Source organism: Clupea harengus, unplaced genomic scaffold (assembly GCF_900700415.2).
Source record: "Clupea harengus unplaced genomic scaffold, Ch_v2.0.2, whole genome shotgun sequence".
Classification (NCBI taxonomy): domain Eukaryota; kingdom Metazoa; phylum Chordata; class Actinopteri; order Clupeiformes; family Clupeidae; genus Clupea; species Clupea harengus.
This window is the reverse complement of record NW_024879823.1, coordinates 5,397-28,827: the sequence shown is the minus strand read 5'-3', so window position 1 is coordinate 28,827 and position 23,431 is coordinate 5,397. Positions and strand designations below refer to the sequence as shown.

Sequence of the window (23,431 nt, the reverse complement as noted above, 5' to 3'; positions counted from 1 at the left end):
GTAGTCAAGGCGGGAACTCACCAAGGTTTGCACCAGCAGCTGGGTGGCATACTGGGTTAGGTACGGCCTGATTTTGCGGATGTTGTATAGCGCAAAGCGGCACGACCTTGAGACAGAGGCGATGTGGGCCGTGAAGGTCAGTTGGTCATCAATAATGACCCCGAGGTTTCTTGCTGTTTTGGATGGAACAATAGATAAAGAGTCAATATTGATATTGATGTTGTGGTGGATGACCTGTTTGGCTGGGAAGACCATCAGTTCCGTTTTGGCCAGGTTCAGCTGAAGGTGGTGATTTTTCATCCATGTGGATATATCAGCAAGACAGTCCGAGATCCGCGCCGAGACCGTGGTGTCCTCAGGAGGGAAAGACAGAAACAGTTGAGTATCATCGGCATAACAGTGATAGGAAAAACCATGCGAGCGGATGATAGGGCCCAACGAGGTGGTGTAAATGGCAAAGAGAAGTGGTCCCATCACCGAGCCTTGGGGCACCCCAGTGGTGAGGTGCAGACAGCTGACCTTGCCATGACACGTTGAACGAGCGCCCAGTGAGGTAGGATTCAAACCAGGAGTGCGCATTGCCAGAAATGCCCATACTTGACAGTATGGACAGAAGGATGCGGTGGTTGACTGTAACAGGGCTGTTTCGGTGGAGTGACCGCTTTTGAATCCAGACTGGTTTGGATCAAGGAGATTGTTCTTTGACAGGGACTCGGTGACCTGTTTGGAAGCTGCCCTCTCAATGGTTTTAGATAGGAGCGTGAGAAGTGAGACCGGTCGATAGTTTTCCACCTGAGTGGGATCAAGAGACGGCTTCTTGAGCAGCGCCGTTACCCGAGCCACTTTGAAAAGAGAAGTAAATGTGCCAGAATTAAATGAAGCATTAATCACCTGTGTTATTGCCGGTAAGACGGCAGGCGATATGGCTTGAAGGATGTTGGATGGGATGGGGTCCAGCGGGCATGTAGTTGGACGGCTACCTGTTAGGATTTTGGAGACCTCACTCTCGCTGAGAGGGATGAATTAAGGAAATGATGAGCCATTGACGGTTGCGCCCTTAGGGGGGGGGGGGGGGACAGTTGGTCGAACTGTTTCCCGATGGCTGCCACTTTCTCTGTGAAAAAGGAAGCAAAGTTATCAGCAGTGAGGTTAGTAGCTGGGGGAGGAGGAGGAGGGTAGAGCAGAGTTTTGTAGGTGGAGAATAGTTTCCGAGCGTCAGTTGCACCGTTGATCTTGTCATTGAAAAAAGTCTTCTTATCAGCCTTAATGCTGGATGAGAAGGCCAGCAGTGTCTGGTAGCTTGCAAGATCGTCCAGTGCGGCAGATTTGTGCCACTTTCTCTCAGCCGCTCTGAGATTGGAGCGCTGCGTTCGGAGGGTATCACTCAGCCACGAATGAGACTTGGGTAGATCGAGCAGGTCTGGTGGAAAGTGGACACAAACTGTCCAAGCATGAGCTCAGAGTGGAGCAGAGAGATTCTGTGGCATCATTGACACCTAGTGAGGAGAAAGTGGATAAAGGTGGAAGAGCAGAAGAAACCAGAGAGGAAAAGTGGGTGGGAGAGAGGTTGCGGAGGTTGCGCCGGAACGAGACCATCGGAGGGGGGACAGAGGGTTGCTCAATGAGCCGAACATCGAAGCGAATGAAGAAGTGGTCCGAGAGATGCAGAGGGGTTACCGTTAGGTTGTCCGTGGTGCAGTTCCGAGCAAGGATGAGGTCAAGCTCTTTTCCTGCTTTGTGAGTTGGAGGAGTGGGGACCTGTTGTAGGTCGAACGAGTGAACCAGGGTCCGAAAGTCAGCTGAGTTGGGATTGTCTAGGTGGATGTTCATGTCGCCAAGAATGAGTATTGGACAATCGTGGTCAGGGATGGATGACAGCAGGGTGTCCAGCTCATGGACGAAATCACCCAGTTGTCCTGGTGGACGGTAGATAACAATCACATAAGTTTTAACAGGAGCAGTTACCATAATTGCATGATATTCAAGGGAGGCATACCTGTTTGAAGGCAGCAGTGGAGTGAATTTCCAGTTGTCTGAAATCAGCAGCCCCGTCCCACCTCCACGACCAGATGGTGGGGAAGTATGGGAGAAGGCATAGTTGGTGGAGAGTGCTGCCGGGGTAGCATTGTTTTCAGGTTTGATCCATGTCTCCGTGAGAGCTAAGAGCCCTAGGGAGAGGTGGTTGGCATAACCTGAGATGAAATCAGCTTTGTTGACTGCAGACTGACAGTTCCACAGGCCAACAGAGAAAGAGGTTACAGCAGATGAGGTTTGTTGAATTGAGAGGAGGTTACCCAGGTTGCGCTAACTTTACACTAAACCCAACCGGGTAGATCGCGTTCAAAACGAACAACGACAACAAACAAGGATATCAAACAAGGATAAAGCGGAATTCGCAGGAATCGTTGAATTTGCGTTAATAGTTGCGATCGCAACATTGCAAAATCCTGGAGGGTCTGTTTAGTGAGGAGCAGGATTTGGTGATGCGTTGGAGCCAGTCTACAGGGGGGTCACAGGGATGAGGGGATGTCATCTAGGGGAGTCTGACGAGGGATGTCATCAAGCGGAGGGGGCTCCTCTTCATCCATCAGTGTTGAGTGGTTTCCCAGTTGCAAGGGCTGGCCTGGCTCTGTGTGTCGTCCCGACCGCCTTTCGTGACGCTTGCTTCTGCCAGCTGTTCGCCATGGCTCAGGCTGGTGAGGAGTGGTCCCCAGCATTCATAAGTAAATGAATGCATCATTTATAACTTCATTTATCTCATAGGTTGTCACTTCCTGTATGTGTTTATATTTCCTCAAAGACACACATGAGGAGTATTCTTTTTGAGTCTGGCCTTTTCATGTTTTAAAAAATTTGAATGTGCTAATCCATCCGCTTTCTGGCTCTGCTTGAATGAAGTGCGCTGTGACCAAAGAATGCTGGTAAGTTTAGTCTTTTAATTGTTTGTTTGATTTGGTGGGGTTTTGTTGACGCAAATCCTGGGGGAGACTTGTCTCTAACTGGTACGTGCCGAAGATAGTTTTGGGGTATTATTTCGGGTCTTTGTTCAGCCGGTGCGAAAATGGACTCCATCTCAGAGTCAAGACTTGGGCTGGAATACAGCTTGTCCGTTAGTGGTTCCTGCTACATTTAGGCTGCATGTTTTAATGTTTGGGCATGATCATGACTTTTCTGGTCACCTAGGCATTAAGAAAAGTATCCTGCGTTATTTCTTTTGGCCTTGCCTGTAGTCTGATGTAGTGAAACACTGCCGTTCGCTGCCAGATGACCGAGAAACCTAACCAGGTTATTCTGCGCATTCTACTCCATCCAGTTACGGTCATCGGAGAGCCATTCGAACGCATCATTTTAGCCTTTGCCAAAAACATCTGGGAATCTGGCGGTTCCTGTTGACAATCATGTATGCCGCTACACGCTACCCAGAAGCTGTTCCGCTGCGCTCACTAAAGGCGAAGCCAGTAGTGAAGGCGCTAATTTGTTTCTTCTCGACTTTTGGACTGCCTAAGGTCATTCAAACTGACCAGGGATCGAACTTCCTGTCTCGCTTGTTCAAAACAAGTGTTACAGTAGCTGTCCATCAAGCATAGTACTTCCAGTGCTTATCATTCAGAGTCTCAAGGTGCATTTTGTGAGCGCTTGCGCTCTTGCTCAGAAAGCTCTGTCTTAGTCGAAGATGAAGACTTGTCATGATCACAAGTCTATTCACCATTTTTTTCAGGCGGGTAACAGAGTCTTGGTGTTGTTGCCTGTACTTGGGTCTGCCCTCCAGGCTAAGTTTTCGTGGCCTTATGAGGTTGAGTCCAAGATTAGGGACACCAACTGCGCTATTTGTACGCCAGACAGGTGGGGTGGACTTGGTCCCCAGCATCGGGTGTGGTCTGGGTTAGGATCCACGCAGGGCAGAGTGGAATCGAGATGTCCAGTGTGTATGTATGAGCGAGGAGGACCCACAGAGACAATGGAGTCAATGAACTGCTCATCCAGCTTGATCTGGTAGAGGTTCGTTAACCTGACTTCAAGTTCCACTACCTTCTGGGTGAGCAGGAAGCAGGTGTCGCATCCAGGTGCACCACCGAGGGGGGCATCGTGGCGATAGCAGACGGGAGGCACAGCTTGAACTATGGATTCCTGTTAACTAGCTAGCTAGCTGGCAGCAATGATGTCACGTTGACTCACAGTGAAGTAGCCAAACTTTAAGCTTTAGCTGCCGTTGGCTTGCGTAGGCTAGCTGAAATGCTAGCTGGCCAGTCAGTATTAGGACAGGTTGTGTTAATGTAGTGACGGCTTGTACAAACTCCAAGCTCAGAGGAAGAAGCAAAAACCTTCTGTTTGTAGGATGAAATTCTTCTTCTGCCTTCTGTTTAAAAGAACGACAGGACCTTTCGCTAACCTGTGAGTTGGCAATTGTAGTTGTTGTGGGCTGTCCTTCCAACGTGAAAGGATTTGACAAGAATGTTTTTTTTCTTAATCAAGAATGAGGGTCGTATCAATTAGCAAAGATCTTGTCCTGCTGTTACAGAAAGACACAGTGTCTCACCGCTCCTGATCCTGATGATGAATGTGTCGACCAAGAACAGGAGTCAGAGGTATAGATGATAATCCAATAGTCGTATCAGTTTGCAAAATTAGCAAAGATCTTGTTCTGCTGTTACAGAAAGACAACTACAGACATCGCAGGTATAGATGATAATCCAGCAGAGTATTTTAAAATTATTTGAAAATGGTCTCAAAACTTGATGATGAATGCGTCGATTGCCCTATCTGATTTGTAGGTTTGTGATATGACAAATATTCCTTTTTTCTGATCTGATTAAAGCTCTTTGTTCTTGATGGTTCAGGTAAAAGTCCTCAATAAATGCAGTAGTCTGGCAGAGTGTGAAGCAATAAGGTTTATTTAGTCAGTGTAGTACCAACAGCATAAACCCTCTCGACACAACACTGGTATCACAGAGTTTTACCATCATTATATACATCTGGTGATCCCCTCTTGTTACCATAAATCTCTTATGGCCCTCCCCATGGGGTGTTTATGGCCTTTTAATTTGATTTTTGAAGGCCCGAAAACACTTGGGGCCTCATTTACTAACAGGATTGCGCCTGTTTCAGGCGTAAAATAGCGGGTAAAAACCTAAAACCATATTTATCAAAGGTGGCGCACTTTAGATTACCGCTGCTGGGAGGGTATAAGGGAAAGTGGGTGTTCGTCGCAAAGAGATGGGTGGAGATGCGTAAAGTGCGCCTAATTATGTACCCTATTAGTAACGAAACAAGAGGTGTTTCAGCATGACATATCAGCTGCTAAATGAAAACTATGTGCCTGCGAGAAATTTGAAAATGTCAGAAATGTTTTTTTTTTTTTTTTATGTTTATATTTGATATATGATTTAATATAGGCATATACAAAATTGTCCCACCAGCTAGCTGTTCGACCACGCTTTACCCAGAATTGCCGCTCATTGTATGGTTTAAGCAAACCGAACGTCTGAGAATTTCAGTTGTCCCTGCCCTGTCCACGCTACAACTCCTAGGGCAGCATTTTTGAAAAGCCTGGTTTTCAGTGTTGGAATGCGCCGTTTTAAAGTAAGGGGTGTCGTGTATTCCTACCAGACTATTTAACGGGATGCTATGGAGCAGTTAACCTGGCTATTAACTATCCTAGCTATCTCTAGCTTAGGGAACCATATTAACAGTTTGCAGTTGCCTGTGTGTGATTAACTCATGTTAATATGTCTGAATATGAACTTGTGAACATAAACTCGTTAATATGAAGCTGCACAGGCACCCTGAGGGGTAACCATAGCAACCCAGAAACTCAATGTTCGCTGAAAAGTTGAATTTCCCAAAATCAGCTCACCAATAAAAGACAGTCTTGAATTCAAAGTGATCACAACTTTTAATGTGGACGGAAGGGCTAAACGGAGAAATATTTATGAGTTTCTATATTTACCTGGGTTAGTTTGCTGTAACCTCGTGAACCAAAAGCTCTCATTTTAATTTTAGCTCATCATCCATGGTGGAACACGTAGGCTCTTTCTTCCCTATTTTAGCGGATCGCTAGGCCTTAGCCATCTGCATCAAAGTGTACTCTAAATCACCCCTGGGTTGGAGCCCTGCTCAGTTTGGCATAGTGACAGCCTACAGGCCTGCACATAGAGCAGCGTTTCTCAAAGTGTGGGGCGCAGAGACGTGACAGGTGGGGCGCGAATGGACGCGATGAACGGGAGATTAATTTTTTTACCCCTGATCTATGGCAATGCTTTCCTTTATAGACAATAGATTTTGATTGACGTCGGCGTATTAATTGCAGCGGGATAATAAAAAAAAAAACTTTAGTTTAGTTTAGTTAGGGCTGTGTACTGTTCTCGCTACGTGCTTTACACGTCCAGTGTGTTGACAGTCAGTTCAACAGTCAGCCAAACTTGATTTCACGCGCCAGGTAGCGAGCGCCTTGATCCTTTATTGATGTCAGGTGAAAACTTATGAGTGAAACAATAATACACAAGAAACGGAAAATACTTAGAAGGTATCTTAACTAAACACAGCTGGTTACTATTAGATTCATTACACCAAGAATCAGAGCAACAACAGATTACAGCACAGCTGGCTAATAAGTGCTAACGTTAGCCACCAACGGAGTTATGAATGAATGGTGTGCTAACGGTCACATATTGGAACGTATCTAAATGAATAATAATAAAATTTTACGTTTCAACCAACTAACACAGTTCATAGAACTTAAACATATTTATCACAGTGTGAGACAGCGAAAAAACTTTGTTCATTGTTTTCGAGGGTGCGAGGAAAAGTATAATTTAATAAAGGCTTACTAGATGTGCGTTACTAACTGTCACAGTTGTTCCCTATCCCACGAGACGAGTATGATGTCAAAGTAAAAGTCCGTCAACAGAAAGAAATACAATACTGTGTGCGTGCAGGGATGGAATACCGAACGGACCTACCGGGCCCATGAGCTCAGGGGGGCCCTAAACCAGAGCCTCTGCGTGAAGTCGCTGTTATTAACTTAGCTTGCTGTCAATTGTTTTTAGACTTTGTATTTGTTAATATCAGAGGTGGCTTAAATGTATCTCTTATTTGTGGTTGGAAGCGGTGTATTTTGTTACACGTCCTGACCCATGGTTTCATAATCCGTCCATGTGTGCGTGTCCATAACAACAATACACTACAACATGAAACATGAAATCACTCCAAGCAATATACATTTGCTGACCTAAATAAGATGCTATTTGTTATTACTTGAGGTTATTTCAATAATTGACTATTTTAAGCTTGGCCTACCATTTTATGGGAGCGATGATGGACAGGTGGGGCTTGAAAAGGCCCCCTTGTTCAAAGTGGGGAATGACAGAAAAAGTTTGAGAACCACTGTGTCTATGTCATAGAGGGTCTTAGGTGTAGTTACTCCCCACCCACTGTGCTTAGACTTGTGTTTAAACATATAATGCACATAATGTAAGTCGTTGTGTTGTAATAGTACAGTAGTTTGAATAGCTTATTATCATGAACATCCTTGTGGTTGACCTGATTGTTAATGTTCTACCCACACTGGTGATTATACTGATGATTGAAAATACACACACAGGTTACTACACATTGGTTATTGAGTTTTAGGTGAAACAGGGTTGTTATATCAGTTTCATTAAATCAGTCTCATAAAATGTAATCATTAATTTAGGTATTTCATATTTTATAATTAAATTACTATAATAATGGGAGACCCTAGTTGTACCACTATGCTACAGTTAGTGATTTTGATACCACACTTAGGGCGTAATTTCTGCAGAAATTGCGGGTAAAGACATGGAACAGTATTTACAAAGGCGGCGCACTTGAGTAAAAACGCAAATTGCCCGCTGCTGGGAGGGTATAAGGGAAAGTGGGCGTCGCAAAGAGATTGGAGGAGATGCAGAAAGTGCGCCTAATAATGTATTAGTAACGAAACAAGAGGTGTTTTAGCATGACATATCAGCTGCTAAATGAAAACTATTAATAATAATAATAATAATAATAATAATAATAATAATAATGAAAAAAAAAATAAAAAATACGAACATCAGAAATGTTATTTGTTTAAATGTTTATATTTGATACATCATTTCATATAAGCATATAAAAAATTGTCCCACCAGCTAGCTGTTCTGCCAGGTCTTACCCAGAATCGCCGCTCAATGTTTGGTTTAAACCATATTCTTTGCCTTTTCCACCCATCGTTCAAGCACACCGAGTACAGTGCTCGCCTTCTACGAGTAACACGTATCTATTCAGGAAAAGTACTTGTACCTGAAGTACACTAACTAAACAAAGAAAATTGTAGAGACAGAGCAGCATATTCATTTCACCTTCCATGTTTATTTTGATGTTATAGCCTCTCGAGCGCAAGCTACTGATGGTAATTAGTTTTATACCATATATTGAAGATTCAGTTTTAGGTTTGATCAGTCAGGATTCAGGTTTATTCTTGAAGAATGGCGGCCGACCATTTGTGAGACAGAGACTTTCAGATCCATCCTCCCTCACAGAACTTCACCTCAGCATATCTGATTTGTTCCTTGAGGAACAGTCTGTTAAATACACTATATCTAAGGGGTGTCACCGTCTATTCAAATGGGCCATGCATGCAGGGTTCTTTGTCTCGACCTGGGGGGGGGGGGGGTTGAGAGTCTAGTATCACACCTCACTTACCCAGGTCAGAGACAAAGAATATTCACCAAGCATAGTCCACTCATGGCTAGTTAAATCCAAATAAAAGTAACAATTATGACTAGGTATAATATCATTGACTTATTGACTATGGCATATTCTTATGACCTATGCTGGTCCCTTCATTCCCCCTTTTTAAGACTGTATGTCTTAAACATCAGATCATTTAACTATTTTCTTTTTCTTGAGTGAGTGGCTTTGTTCAGTCTTTGTCTCATAAATGTGGCATTCTCTCACGAGGGAAGGCGAAACCCATGTTACAGAGTGCCCCACGCTTTTTCGCCAATTGTGTGGACCTCTGATTTAGGGACAAATTCCTTCCCGATGTTATATCAACATAACCATCCTATTTTAGCCGTGAGAGCAGAGAAATATAACAGAAGTAATTCATATATGTACATGGTACCCATTCGGAAAATGCAGTTTACAAGCGGTGAGAACACAGAACAAACTTAATTACACATGTTAACTCTAAGGTAAACTAAGCTAAAATGAAAGGTTAGGATTAAACAATAGTACAGAAGATAACGGATTATGGGAGATACATTATAGTGTCACAACATTTTAAAACATTTCCTTTCTGGTTACTGAGGGGTACATGACATGGAGCATTACTTTATTGTAATGTGGGTTGACGGTAATACGGTTAAGTGTGTGTCTCTGTGTGTGTTCGTGTGTGTGACTCCAGAATGTGTGTGTCTTTGATGGTGATGGTAATCGTTCCCGATTTTTCCGTGGTCCCTTGGAGTTGATCGTCTATGATGGTTGAAGGTGTGTGTGTCTTGACACTCTGTGTATTGTGTCTTGCCTTTGTTTAAAAGCAAGGGTTGACTTTCCTTGGGAGGGGGTAGGACGTGTGTGTGTGTGTGTGCGTGTTAGTGTGTGTGTGTGTGTCTGTGACGCTTGGCTTGTCTCAGTTGTTCCCCTCCTGTGGTCTTTGCTCCTTATGGGGTCATTCCACCTATGCATCTCTTTGCATATCAGGAGATTGCCATTTCTTTGAGGTGTCCCCGTCATCTCTTCTTGGGGAGTGGTGGTCATCGGTTCAGGTGTTGCGGTGGTCCTGTGGATTCCAGAGGTGTTGATCTGGGTTGATGGCTGTGGTCTGAGTTTGTCCTCATTTCGACGTCCTGGCCAGATGCGGCATGGCGTTTGTTTGAAGTTCAAACGATTCTGCTGTTCCTTCATCTGTTGATTTTCTGGAATGGTCCCCCTTTCGACACCTTGGTGAGAAGCTGCTTCCTTTTTTGTCATCGCTATTCTCCATATTCCTAAAAACTGTCTGTAACGAGATCTCAGAAAAAGATAATACCGGCCAACACCTCCATGAGGCAGGAAGCCTGTTAGCATACTCAACACATCAGACAATAGACATTTGGTATTGGGTGTGAAAGACGGCAGACAGCTTAATCTCAGACAAAAGCAGGTTTCCTTTAATCTCACAAGAGACATCACATCATCCTGTTATCTGCAAGGTTTGGGCATTTAAAAACCACAGACCCATACTAACCAAATAAAGAACTGAGAGTGGGGATTTTGAAAGAAGTTGAATGTTTGAAAGAAATGGAATGATTGAAAGAAAGAAAACGTTTTTAAATCTCCTTCAATTCAAACAATTTCACTTAAAGACAAAGTCAGTGGTCAAATGTATGTTAAACAGTCCTGTAAGTTCATTCATTCATTCATTCATACGACGGCTGGCCAGCCTACAGGCATACACACACATTCATTCGCTTGTTCAGGAGACAGGTGTGTCCATCCCTAAGAGAAAGGAATCAATCTGTTAACAGAGTTACAGTTAGTTAGTTAGTTACAAAAGTATCTCATAAAATCCATTTTTATCCAGATTCCAATGGCACTTGAATGCCAAACCATTTAAGGCATTCCTTAATTCATTAATTGCTCCTGGATCATTTGATGAAGTCAGAAATTCAGCAGCTAAACCTGTTTTGAGAAAAAACACATTCTGCAGTTATCATCTTATTAAGGTAAATTCTCTCTGAAGCTCAACTACTCCCCCTTTTGATCTACCAGCAGTCGTCTGCTGCTGTGAGATCACGTACGGTTTCCGAAAAAAAACATCTTATTTTCCATGTACCTTAAACCCATACACTAAGGATGCACTTTGTTCTGTTAAAAATATGCTTACAATTATTCATAATTGTAACACTTCATACAATGATTTTAGCATGGGTTAAGAAAATCAATGTGTAGGCAAAACAAAAATGTTTAAAGTCTCCACTCCTGCTATGTGGCTTTGGTGTGGTTCACTTCAGCTTAATGGGCCATCAAGGTCACAGGCGCGGCTGTGCCTGAAGTGTGAATTAAGTGGTATGCGTGAGAGCTTTCTGTAACTATTGTGTGAACAGACACAGTTTAACATTTAGCAGTCTAACATCTGACTTTATCAAAAGCATTGTGAAATCTGGACTTAAAGGAATCTTATGTCTTGAATCATGACTGGTCAAATCCAAGAACTGAATCTCCACAATCTAATGTAAATAATTTACAAATTAACTTAGAACAATTTCTAAATTCAAATATTAAAATGCTGTAGATCCCTTTCCAAACACCCGTTTATGGCCACAACCTTTTTTATCCTCTTGGGAAATTTATCTGAGCGGTAAGTAAAACAATAGAGTATGTCACAAGCACAGCTCAGACTGCCTCGGACCAATACCCGAAAAAATAGATGTGTCAACTTCTAAGACAAGCACCGTGTGTGTCAACTTCTAAGACATCACAATAAAAATAAAAGTAAAATAACATAAGATTTCTGTTCTTAGACAGGACTCTACTTCCTATATTTCCCAAGATTTAGGTAAGTGTACTTACCAAAGCGTTTGTGTCAGCCGGGGTACAGGGGATCTTTACAGCAGAACTGAAATCTCAGCAAAATTCCAAGAATTAATATCTCGGTGGTGGACCTCCAATTGATGGTAATTAGTTTTATACCATATATTGAAGATTCAGTTTTAGGTTTGATCAGTCAGGATTCAGGTTTATTCTTGAAGAATGGCGGCCGACCATTTGTGAGACAGAGACTTTCAGATCCATCCTCCCTCACAGAACTTCACCTCAGCATATCTGATTTGTTCCTTGAGGAACAGTCTGTTAAATACACTATATCTAAGGGGTGTCACCGTCTATTCAAATGGGCCATGCATGCAGGGTTCTTTGTCTCGACCTGGGGGGGGGGGGGGGGTTGAGAGTCTAGTATCACACCTCACTTACCCAGGTCAGAGACAAAGAATATTCACCAAGCAAAGTCCACTCATGGCTAGTTAAATCCAAATAAAAGTAACAATTATGACTAGGTATAATATCATTGACTTATTGACTATGGCATATTCTTATGACCTATGCTGGTCCCTTCACTACCCCCAGTGCCATGGCAACCAAACGTCCCTGTCCACAATAAACGAATGTTCACAAAGAGTTTCCCCTTCCTAACATTAGATGGAATGTTGGAGAAGTAACGCTGGCATCACGGTGTAAAAAGGAAATATGAAAATGAAATGACAATCACAGAATTTAAGGCACTGTCGTGTCAGATTTGTAGTTTGATAATAGGGAAAATACACAGTCTTCTGATCTGATTAAAACTCTTAGTTCTTGTTCATTCTTCTGATCTGGTTAAAACTCTTAGTTCTTGTTCATTCTTCTGATCTGATAAAACTCTTAGTTCTTGTTAATTTCAGGTGAAAGTTCTCAAAAGTCCAGTAAACCGGCAGAGTGTGAAGTAAAAAAGGTTTATTCAGTCAGTGCAATACCAACAGCATAAACCTGAGCACGTCTCGAGACAAACCTAGTGTTACAAAGATTGCAATGGCTTATATACATCAGGTGTGACCCTAAATCTTCTACCCCCCCCCCCCCCCCCCCCTTCTTGGGATACTCATGGTCTTCTTGCATGCCGGCCTGCAGAAAGATCCCCCACAGCCTTTGGGGAATTCCCTACCCAGTGTGTGTAGAACTGCTGCATTCTATGTTTTCACACACACACAAGTCAGTGGTGTAGCTCATGCTGTGGTTGTGTAGTAGTTTTAACAGCTTATTATCATGAATATCCTTGTGATTATACTGATTACTAAGGTTATACCCCTATTGGTGATTTATATTGCTGGTTAATAGTACACACACAGATTATTGAGTTTTTCATTTACATATTTTCCACCACAGCACCTGCACTGAACAGAAGGGAAAGGCACCAATACGGTCCTGTTCTGACTTTGAAATCATTGATAGTGCTTACGCAAGGCAGACGAGTATTCGGCAGGTTGCAGCAATTCTAAAAAAACAGGAAATTACGTATCAATTGGATGACATCTTCTGCTGGTCAAAAGCTACAGTCACTCCCTAAGTGACTGCTGGAGTAAGCACTGCATTGTGTATGTAATAGAGTCTTGAGATTTTACAATCAGGCACTAGTCTACTGTTTTTTCAATGCATATGTCGTGCTGTGGTCTGTTTGTGAGAGAGCTGATCTGTTGTGGTTGAATGGTCTGATGGCTGTCTTCATGTTGTTGAAAGGTTAACTGTGCAGGGGCTGTCAGATGCTGATGTTGGTGTCCTGATCTCCGATCTGGTGGAGAGAAAGAACCTGACTAAACGGAGGTAATCGTTTTACATTTCTGATTATGGAGAACTTGTACAACTTCTATGTTTTCAACTCTACATTAGGTGGAGCAAATATAGTGTGTTCCTTGTGTTATATGTTTGTTGTATACCCTTCTGTTTGTGCTGTCCAGAACTGAATGCAGTTTCTACCCAGTTTAGTTTTGCAGTGTTGGGGAGTAACATTAACAAAACAAATCTGCCACCTGGTCTTACTTAGACATAGTTGATCTTAATAACAAACGGGTCAGGGTTAATTTAAGTAAAGGGAACATGAACACACATGTATAATGTGTGAGTGCATAATAAAGAGATCAGAAGAGAGAGATTGAGATTGGTCTGTATGTGCTCATTTACAGCGTGGAAGAGAGCAGCCTCTCACCTGAGAGTGTGGAGCAGGTCCTCAGTCCTCTCTCCAGGCAAAAGTCTGTGGGTGAAGTTCATCTGTCTGTGACGACCATCACTGTCAGCACCGCAGCCCTGTGCTTGGACTTCATTCAGAACACAGAGACGTGCCGTCACCTGATGTGAGAACAGCAAGATTGTTAAAATAATGAATCATAATTGATTGACTTACTTATTATCATTGATTAACTGATTATAATGATAAAGTTGATAAACTGCAAGGTGCTGAACTGATGGTGTGTGTGTGTGTACTGAATGGTATATTTCTATCTTTTGGTAGTGTACTCTGATGGACGAGAACCAATTAACTCTGTGTTTGTTCTTTGATTGGTCAGTCCCCATTGACACTGTGTTCTGATTGGCAGGCTTAAGGATAGTTCAAGACCACCATCCGTTCTCTCTGTGGACAGAGATTCCAAAAGCCTCAGGTGAAACCTCCCTTCATGAGAAGCTTCACTGTCTGTGTTAAAGGTGTTGTATGTAAACGTTACAGGTTGCACATGAACCATGGAACACACTGCATATAGATATCAGGGAAGCCGGAGTCACGTGATCAGCTGGACAAAGATGGCAGCCTAAGTCCCTAGCTCCAAGCCCAGCCTTGCCAAATTGTTGATTTATTGTAGTAACTAGTTTCAGAATTGCACTACTTTGTGCTTACCAAACTCACTTAATCCACAATGACTTCAAAGAACAACGTTTCTAAACAGGATATTGATTCTATCGTCGAATCTTTAATGGAGAAGCAAAAAAGCTACTTCGAGCCACACCTTGCCCAGATCCAACAGGTGGCTGACTGCTAGCATAATAGAGTGACCAGACGTCCCCGTTTTTGGTGGCCTGTCCCCGGCTGGAGCTGTCCCCGGAAATGTCCCCGGTTTTCACAGACAGACCCGGGATACTAATTAAAAAAGAAAGAAAGAAAACAATGACCAAACATTTAGTTGCGTAGCCTACACGCCACAGGCTCAAGCAGGCCAGCCAGCAGCCAGGGGTCAAGCTCTAGCTCAGAGCTCAAAGATGTTCTAGAATGTCCGTCTTTGCAGTATTTTGATTGGTGGAATATGCAGCGCCGTAGAATCTTTGCCATTAGCTTTTTTTTTTTTATTCAGAGAGAGATCGCATCCATTCATTCATTCAGCCAGCTAGCTCTGACAATTTGAGTACAACAAGATAGGATAGCATTGGGATAGGCGATTAGCGAACAGTGTTTCTTGTAAGTGTCATATCTATAATATGTATGTAGCCTATGATCTACAATTTGCAACAATGTGTGTGTTAAGCAGCAGCTATCTGTCAGTCAGGTGTCAGCCACAGCTCTACTTGCTAACTAAGTAACATTAGCAGTGATACTAGCTACAGTACTATGATATTTCAGTTTTCCTAGTCTGGGTAACTACTTAGAGGTAGTAACAACTTGTCATTAAATGAAACCACTTGAAAGCCGAGGAGTGCGGACTTACATTCATCACGAACCGTATGAGGTAGCCAGCCATGGCTATCTCTGGCTGGGTGGCTCCGGGAACGTTGGTTTAAAAGCCTTGCAACCACTCTTCCCTGCCATTAATTGTGTTGTAGGCTTTCGATACAGACTTGTTGAACACAAAAGTTTTTGTTTTAAATAATGTCAACATACGTTTTCAAATAGCCCTGGGCCAGACTATTTTATTTTTTGTTTGTCAAGTTTATTAAAACTGCTTTATGTTATGGCAGTGGGTTGCGTTAAAAATGAGGAGGCAAAAACTGTCTCACCAGTTCAGTTTTAAGCAGTGAAAGTCCAAAGTCATTTAATCCACAATGACTTCGAAGAACAAAGTTTCTAAACAGGTTATTGATTCTATCGTCAAATCTTTAATGGAGAAACAAAAAGGCCACTTCGAGCCACGCCTTGCCCAGATCCAACAGGTGGGGATGGAGAATGTCCAGAAGCTAAGTGCTATCCATGCTGAGCTAGCATCGTTGACTGCTAGCATAAACACTGTGAGATCAGTTGTGGATACACTTAAAACCAAGGTGGGGAACAACTGCAGCGCTCTTGATGGCCATGACCAAGCTTCTGGGGAACTAGAGCTGAAAATGGCAGATATGGAGGATAGAAGTAGAAGATGCAACATTCGTGTCATTGGGCTGAAAGAGAGGCTCGAGGGATCCAATGCCATCCAATACCTCACACACTCCCTCCCTAAATGGTTCCCTGCTCTTGCAGACGGCCCTGTTGAAATAACTAAAAGACAAAAACCCCACTGAGGGCCTCATTTACTAACATTGCGACCGCAGCGCAATCAGCGCCTTTGCCAAACCGCATATAGCGCACGGTATTTTGCATCGTATTTATCAAACAAGAACCTCGTCGTATCATCTGCGCCTAACCCCGCCCATTAGTGTTAATAGCGCGCTGCTAAAATAGGGAAGAAGGAGCCTGCGTGTTTCTGCCACCATGAATGATGAGTAAAAATTAGAATTAGAGCTTTTGGTTGACGAGGTTACAGCAAACTAACCCGGGTAAATATAGAAAAACTCATAAATATTTCTCCGTTTACTTTAGCCCTTCCGTTCACACTAAAAGTTGTGATCACCTTGAATTCAAGACTGTCTTTTATTGGTGAGCTGATTTTGGGAAATTAAACTTTTCAGCGAACTTTGAGTTTCTGGGTTTCTATGGTTATCCTCAGGGGGCTTCATATTAACAAGTTTATGTTCACAAGTTCATATTCACACATGAGTGAGTTAATCACACACAGGCAACTGCAAACTGTTAAGATGGTTTCCTAAGCTAGAGATAGCTAGGATAGTTAATAGCCAGGTTTACTGCTCCATAGCATCCTGTTAAAATAGTCTGGTAGGAATACACAACACCCCTTACTTTAAAATGACGTATTCCAACACTGAAAACCAGGCTTTTCAAAAACGCTGCCCTGGGCGGATACATTTGAAAACTGGAGTTGTAGTGTGGACAGGGGAAACTGAGGTTTTCAGACGTTCGGTTGCCATGGCACTGGGGGTAGCTTGCGCTCGAGAGGCTATAACGTCAAAATAAACATGGAAGGTGAAATGAATATGCTGCTCTGTCTCTACAATTTACTTAGTGTACTTCGAGTACAAGTTCTTTTCCTGAATAGATACGCGTTACTCCTACGCAGAAGGCGAGCACTGTACTTGGTGTGCTTGAACGATGGGTGAAAATGAGGGCTGTCAGCGTTAACGCGTTAATCTATGCGATTAATGCGGCCGCGATTAACGCGATTACATATTTTAACGCAATTAACGCAACTTAAAAAAAAAATTATTATTTATTTTTTTTAATGCCTTTATTTGGATAGTTATGAAGTTATGACAGGAAGCGATGCGGAGAAGAGGTGGGGAGAGGATTGGGAAATTACATCAGGCCAGACTTGAACCTGTGTCCCCTCGGGCAATGTAAGTAGGGGGCTTGGCCTACCAATAGCCCCCCTTGTTCAAAGTGGGGAATGACAGAAAAAGTTTGAGAACCACTGCGGTAGTTGAAGATGGAGAGAGCTGAGGGATTGTTGGGCGGAAAGTTTCTGTTTAATAGGCAAAATTACAGAACAATCGACAAAACTAAAGTTGTATGTAGCATTTGTCAAATTGAATTTAGCTATCACAGAAGCAGCTCGTCTTTAAGTTATCACCTTAATGCAAAGCACCCGACAGAAAGCAGTCCCAAGTTAGATGGTCGCCAACCCACACTCTACGACTTCTCTAGTAAAATAACTAGACCAGTCCGTGAAAAGGTTACCAACGCTTTAGCAGTTTGGGTTGCTGGTGACTGTCGGACCATCAACATAGTTAAGGACGTTGGGCTGACTGAGGTGATTCGAATTGCTTCAGGAGACAACTCTTACGATTTACCGTCGAGGGGCACCATTGTGTCTCGCATACATTCCTTTTATGACGGCGAGAGAGCACGAAAAATTCAGCTCCTCGAGCAAGCTGCCACCGTCACCCTTACTGGTGACCACTGGACATCAGTCAGCAATGACAATTACCTGGGTGTCACAGCTCATTTGATTGACAATGTATGGAAATTGAGATATTTTTCATTGGAAGTAAAAAAAAAAAAAAACAGACAAACAAACTTTTAATCGCGATTAATCTAGATTAATGAATTTCAAAATGTGAGATTAATTAGTTAATTTTTTTTAATCTATTGACAGCCCTAGTGAAAATACAGTTTAAACCATACAATTAGCGGCGATTCTGGGTAAGACGTGGCCGAACAGCTAGCTGGTAGGACAATTTTGTATATGCCTATATTAAATGATATATCAAATATAAACAGTTACATTTCTGAAAAAAAATTACATTTCTGATGTTCGTGTTTCTCAAGTTTCTCGCACACGCATAGTTTTCATTAAGTAACTGATATGTCATGCTAAAACACCTCTTGTTTCGTTACTAATAGGGTACATAATTAGGCGCACTTTACCCATCTCCTCCCATCTCTTTGCCACGAACACCCACTTTCCCTTATACCCTCCCGGTAATCTAAAGTGCGCCGCCTTTGATAAATACGGTTTTAGGTTTTTACCCGCTATTTTACGCCTGAAACAGGCGCAATCCTGTTAGTAAATGAGGCTGTGAGTGTTCTAGCTATCTCCTTTTTAGTCTCTTAAACTCTGACATAAAGATCTTTGCAAAGCTCCTTGCACTTCGTCTTGAGCCCCACATGCCAGAATTAGTCAATTCTGATCAAACAGGCTTTATAAAATCAAGGACGGCAGCAGATAATATCAGGCGTGTCACTTCTATCACTTGACGCAATAGAAGCCTTTGACAGATTGGAATGGTCATTTTTATGGTCTGTCCTCGAGGCAATGGGCTTTGGCTCCACTTTCATTGGAATGGTGAAAGTTCTATACTCAAACCCCTCAGCGCGAGTGTTAACAGGTCAAACTTTCTCCTCTTTGTTTCCAGTCTGTAGGTCCTCACGCCAGGGATGTCCATTGAGCCCTGCACTATTTGTCCTCTCTCTTGAGCCTTTGGCCCAGGCTGTTCGTCTATCAAACCTGGTCCTACCTATATGTATTTGTGATACACAACACCAACTTTCATTATTTGCAAATGATGTGATGGTGTTTCTTGAACATCCCACCCAGTCTCTACCCCACTTTTTATCCATCTCTGAGGAGTTTGGGAAATGATCAGGGTTCAAAATGAACTGGTCCAAGTCTGCGCTTCTGCACTTAAACAATAATGTCACCCCTGTTAATATACCACTACTTGGGCAGTTCAAATATTTAGGAATTGAGGTCTTTCCATCCTTAAACCAGATTATCAAGCACAACTATTCACTTGCGCTTACTAATGTTTTGAAGGATATGGACAGATGGATTAGTCTTCCCATGTCTATTCAAGCCCGTATTTCTATTATAAAAATGAATGTTGTCCCCCTCCATCTGATTATTGGAGTAGGCTTCAATCTGCAGTATATAAATATATTTATATGGAAAAGAAAGTGGCCGCGCTTCAAGACGGCGGTCTCTCTGTTCCCGATTTCAAACTTTATTTCTGGTAATTCGTCCTAAGGCCTCTGCTCACCTGGTTTAACCCATCCGTCTCAGTTTCCTGGCGCTCTTCAGAGAGCAGCATGATAGAGCCATGGGCTCTCCATGATGTGCTTTCTGTCAATATCTTTAATAAACAATGCCAACTGCGCATACAGTATCTCTCCAGATCCTTTAGATTCCGAGTTTGACACTCCTCTTCAGCTCATCACAGATTTTGTATGGCGCTTAGGTCGGGGGACTGTGATGGCCATGGCAAAACCTTTATTCTGCGGTCAGTGAACCATTTTTGTGTAGATTTTGAGGTGTGCTTCGGATCATTGTCCTGATAGAAGGTCCAACCACGGCCCATTTTATGCTTCCTGGCAGAGGCTGTTATGTTTTTATTTAATATCTGCTGGTATTTGATGGAGTCCATGATACCATGTATGTCCAAGATGTCCAGGGCCTTTGGAAGCAAAACAGCCCCACAACATCAAAGATCCGCCACCATACTTCACATTGGGTATGAGGTGCTTTTCTGTATGGCTATCTTTCTGTCAACGCTAAACCCACTTTTGATGTTTGTTGCCAAAAAGCTTTATTTTGGTCTCATCTGACCATATAACTCGGCCCCATTGAAAGTCTGACTTCCATTTGGCAAACTGTAGGAGCTTTAGTTTGTTGTTGATTGACAGCAGAGGCTTTTTTCTGGCAAACCTCCCAAACAACTTATGGTGATATAGGTGGTATTTGATGGTAGTTTCGGAGACTTTCTGAACCCAAGACTCAACTAACCTCTGCAATTCTCCAGCTGTGTCCTTGGAGATTCTTTTGCCAGTCGAACCATCCTCCTCACGGTGTGTGGGGTCAATGTACACACATGTCCTCTTCCAGGCTGATTTTTAACATCTTCTGTCGCTTTAAACTTCTTAATTATTGCCATGATAGTGGAAATCGGTATTTTAAACTGTTTAGAGATTTTCTTATAACCATTTCCTGATTTGTGCAGCTCAACAACTTTTCGTCGCACTTTGTCACTGTGTTCTTGGGTCTTTCCCATAGTGACGAGTGACTAAGGGAATTTGACCTGTGTGACACTCATATTTATACCCCAGTGAAATAGGAAGTCATGGTTGGCCAAAGTTCCTAATCAAACAGGTGAACTTAAAAATGTAAAACATGATTGGAAATATATTTCAGTTAGATTTTAATTATAAGATTTTCTAGGGGTGCCAATTATTGTGGCACATGTTTTGGAGAAAAATATTTATTTAATGTCAACTTTTTTTTCAACAACTTTACTTCGATTAATAGGTTAGATTTTTGTGAATATTGTGAGTGAAAGACCAAGAGGATAAACAGCAAAGAATTTTTTTTCATAGCCTGTTTTGCTCATATTCACTAAGGGTGCCAATAATTCTGGAGAGCACTGTAAGTCCCTTCCGTTTGTCTATGTCTGTATGTCATGTATGTCGGTCTATTGTGTCTTTTCTGTCCTCCATATACTGGTGGGTATTTTTATCATGTTGTTTTTATTTTCTTCTCACCTTGTCTTTCTGCCCACTTATATGGACTTCCCATTCCCATTTTATTTTATACGTATGTTTTTAGTTTGTTCTGTTTTGCCTTTTTACTCTCCCTGTATAAACTCTTTGTTTTAAAAAATAAAAACATTTGATCGCGAAAAGATATCAGGGAAGCCGGCTCGCTCGCTAAATATTTTTAAAAGAAAGCTAAAAAACATATCTCTTCACCTTAGTCTTTATCTAGCTTGGCACTGGCTTACTGCTGCATTTGATATATTCTACTTTGATCTTCATTTTCTTTCTACGGAGTTTTATTTCTATATTATGTTATGCATGTTATGTATTCTATTGTTTATGCTAAATCTTTATGCACACTATCTCTGTTTTTATGTTTATTTGATGTAATTTCTTTGTGCCATTTCTTGGCTGTTTAGCACTTTGAGCTGCATTATTTTGTACAAAGGGGCTATACAAATATTTTTTTGTATTATTATTATACTAAGAGTGAGCATTGTTAACTGTGTTAAATACTAAACTAAGCCCTAATGTGCCTGTGTTTCAGGCTGGATGTGAATTCACTTTTGTCTTCCACAAGATCACCTGCTTCACTTACCCTATTACAAGTCAACAACCAAAACAGCGGCAGCTTTACCGACTTCATCCACAAGTTTCGTGGTGTCACAGGTTTAAGAGCAAAGTAAGACCTACTACTTAAAACACGTATTTTACACACATGAGTGTCTGGTATTATTCAGCCATGTTTTTGTGTGTTTGTGTTGAAGTTCCCATAAGACTCCAGGTGACCGTATGGGTGTTCTTGAGTCCTTCACTGACTGGTGGACTCTGCCTGGTCTGGAGAAGGTGGAGTTGGAGGTGAGCTGCCTGACTGAGAGCTGGGCCTACTGGATCCTCAACCTCATCCACACGTGCCCCACTCTGAAGGAAGTAGAGTAAGAGATACATCATCTTCTGTTTCTGTATGTAGTTTATGCATGGAGGGGTAGTGTGTATGGACACACTGTGCAGGACTGTGTGTGTGTAAGAGAGAGAGAGAGAATGAGAGACTGAAATATTTAATACAAAAAACAGATATTGTATCTAAAGACATGTATTATTGTGTTTAAAATAATTTGCTTCGGCACCACTGCTTTGAAATAGTGACCAAAACAGATATTGTGAGTGAGAAAGCAAAAGAGTTTATGTTTGTGTTGGAAGATCCATGACAGACCAAAGAAGTATATTTTTATTGTAGGTTACGAGCTCAATTGAGCTTGCATTGGGATGGTCTCTTACTGGAGGAGGGGATCAGTCGTCTGCAGGAGTCCTATGAGCGTCCAGATTGCACTGTGATCCTCACTGGGTGTGTACTTCTATTGACTGACCTGTCTGTCTGACTCTTGATCTGTCTATCTGTTGGCCACTGTCTGACTGTTGATTAGAAAGCATCTTACCCTCCCTCCACACACACACACACACACACACACACACACACACACACACACACACACACACACACACACACACACACTGCCAGAGAAATGTAAGTGATTGAATGGAACATTGATGTCTTTTAATGCCTTAAAGACATCTTTGATGTTTTATCAGACAGACTTAGTGAATATGGAGTGAGGTGCTCCTGATGGAGAGCTGTAGACGAGTGTGATGTTTGTGTAGAGTTGGGATGTTTGTGTGTTTTATCCTTAAAGCTGTAGGCGAGTGTGAGGTTTGTGTAGAGTTGTGATGTTTGTGTAGAGTTGTGATGTTTCTGTGTGTTTTATCCTTAAAGCTGTAGGCGAGTGTGAGGTTTGTGTGGAGTTGTGATGTTTGTGTGTTATATCCTTAAAGCTGTAGGTGAGTGTGGGGTGATCTAATGTGTTTCTGTGTCTGTTTTTCTCCATGAAGGTTGAGATGCACTAAACCCAGTGGGAAGTGTGGTGAGGAAAATAACCCCCTACTGCCCTGCAACCAGCGTGTGAAGATCCAAATGAGGGGGCCAAATGTTACTGAGGAGATTCAGGACTATTGAACAGATATGAATTGAATTATGTTTAGACTTTTGATGCGATGTAACTCTAGCACAACATGGTCAGGTTTCTTTTACATTTTAAGATTTAAATGATCCATGTAAGGCTCTCACTGAGCTCTTAGTACCGCACACGCAGTCAGGGCCCAGAGGCTCAGGAATGATCTGCCTGAGGAAATCAGGTTGGCAGAGTCTGTGACTTCCTGTGAGTCCCTTCTTAAAACACACTTTTATAGGAGAGCCTTTCCTGGTTTTGCATGAGTTTTAATTTCCTTTGAATTGTCTTTTATTTCCTTCAAAAAAAGTTTTGACCCTGAATTGGTAACGAATCTATTAAAGATGATTTCATGTCATGATTTTATTTTGCTGCCTCTGTGGAGCACTTTGTAAACGGTGTCTATAAATAAAGAATATTATTATTATTATTATTATTATTATTATATGATTATCCCAACCCTCCAGCGGTGGCCATGTCTACACAGATGCAGCCCTGCAGGTGCAAGGGGACTCGACTGACTCCGACGAGGAAGCAGGCTATTGAGAGAAAATAGTAATGTGCTGTCTGAATTAAGCTGCAATCAAACAATTTATCAATAAATAGTTTAATTTGTTTCTATACTTCATACGTTTTTACG

The 23,431-nt window shown here is 42.2% G+C and overlaps 1 protein-coding gene across 1 annotated transcript in view; it reads left to right on the top strand.

Annotated features, from left to right (window-relative positions):
- The window catches only part of LOC122130448 (NACHT, LRR and PYD domains-containing protein 1 homolog), a 33,685-nt gene extending 10,886 nt beyond the window's left edge, over positions 1 to 22,799 (top strand). Inside the window, exons 5-7 of the mRNA XM_042705183.1 lie at positions 21,336 to 21,470; positions 21,556 to 21,723; positions 22,676 to 22,799. Coding sequence (XP_042561117.1) covers positions 21,336 to 21,470; positions 21,556 to 21,723; positions 22,676 to 22,799 — 427 coding nt within the window. The remainder of the gene's footprint in view (positions 1 to 21,335; positions 21,471 to 21,555; positions 21,724 to 22,675) is intronic.
- Positions 22,800 to 23,431: the final 632 nt, after the last annotated feature.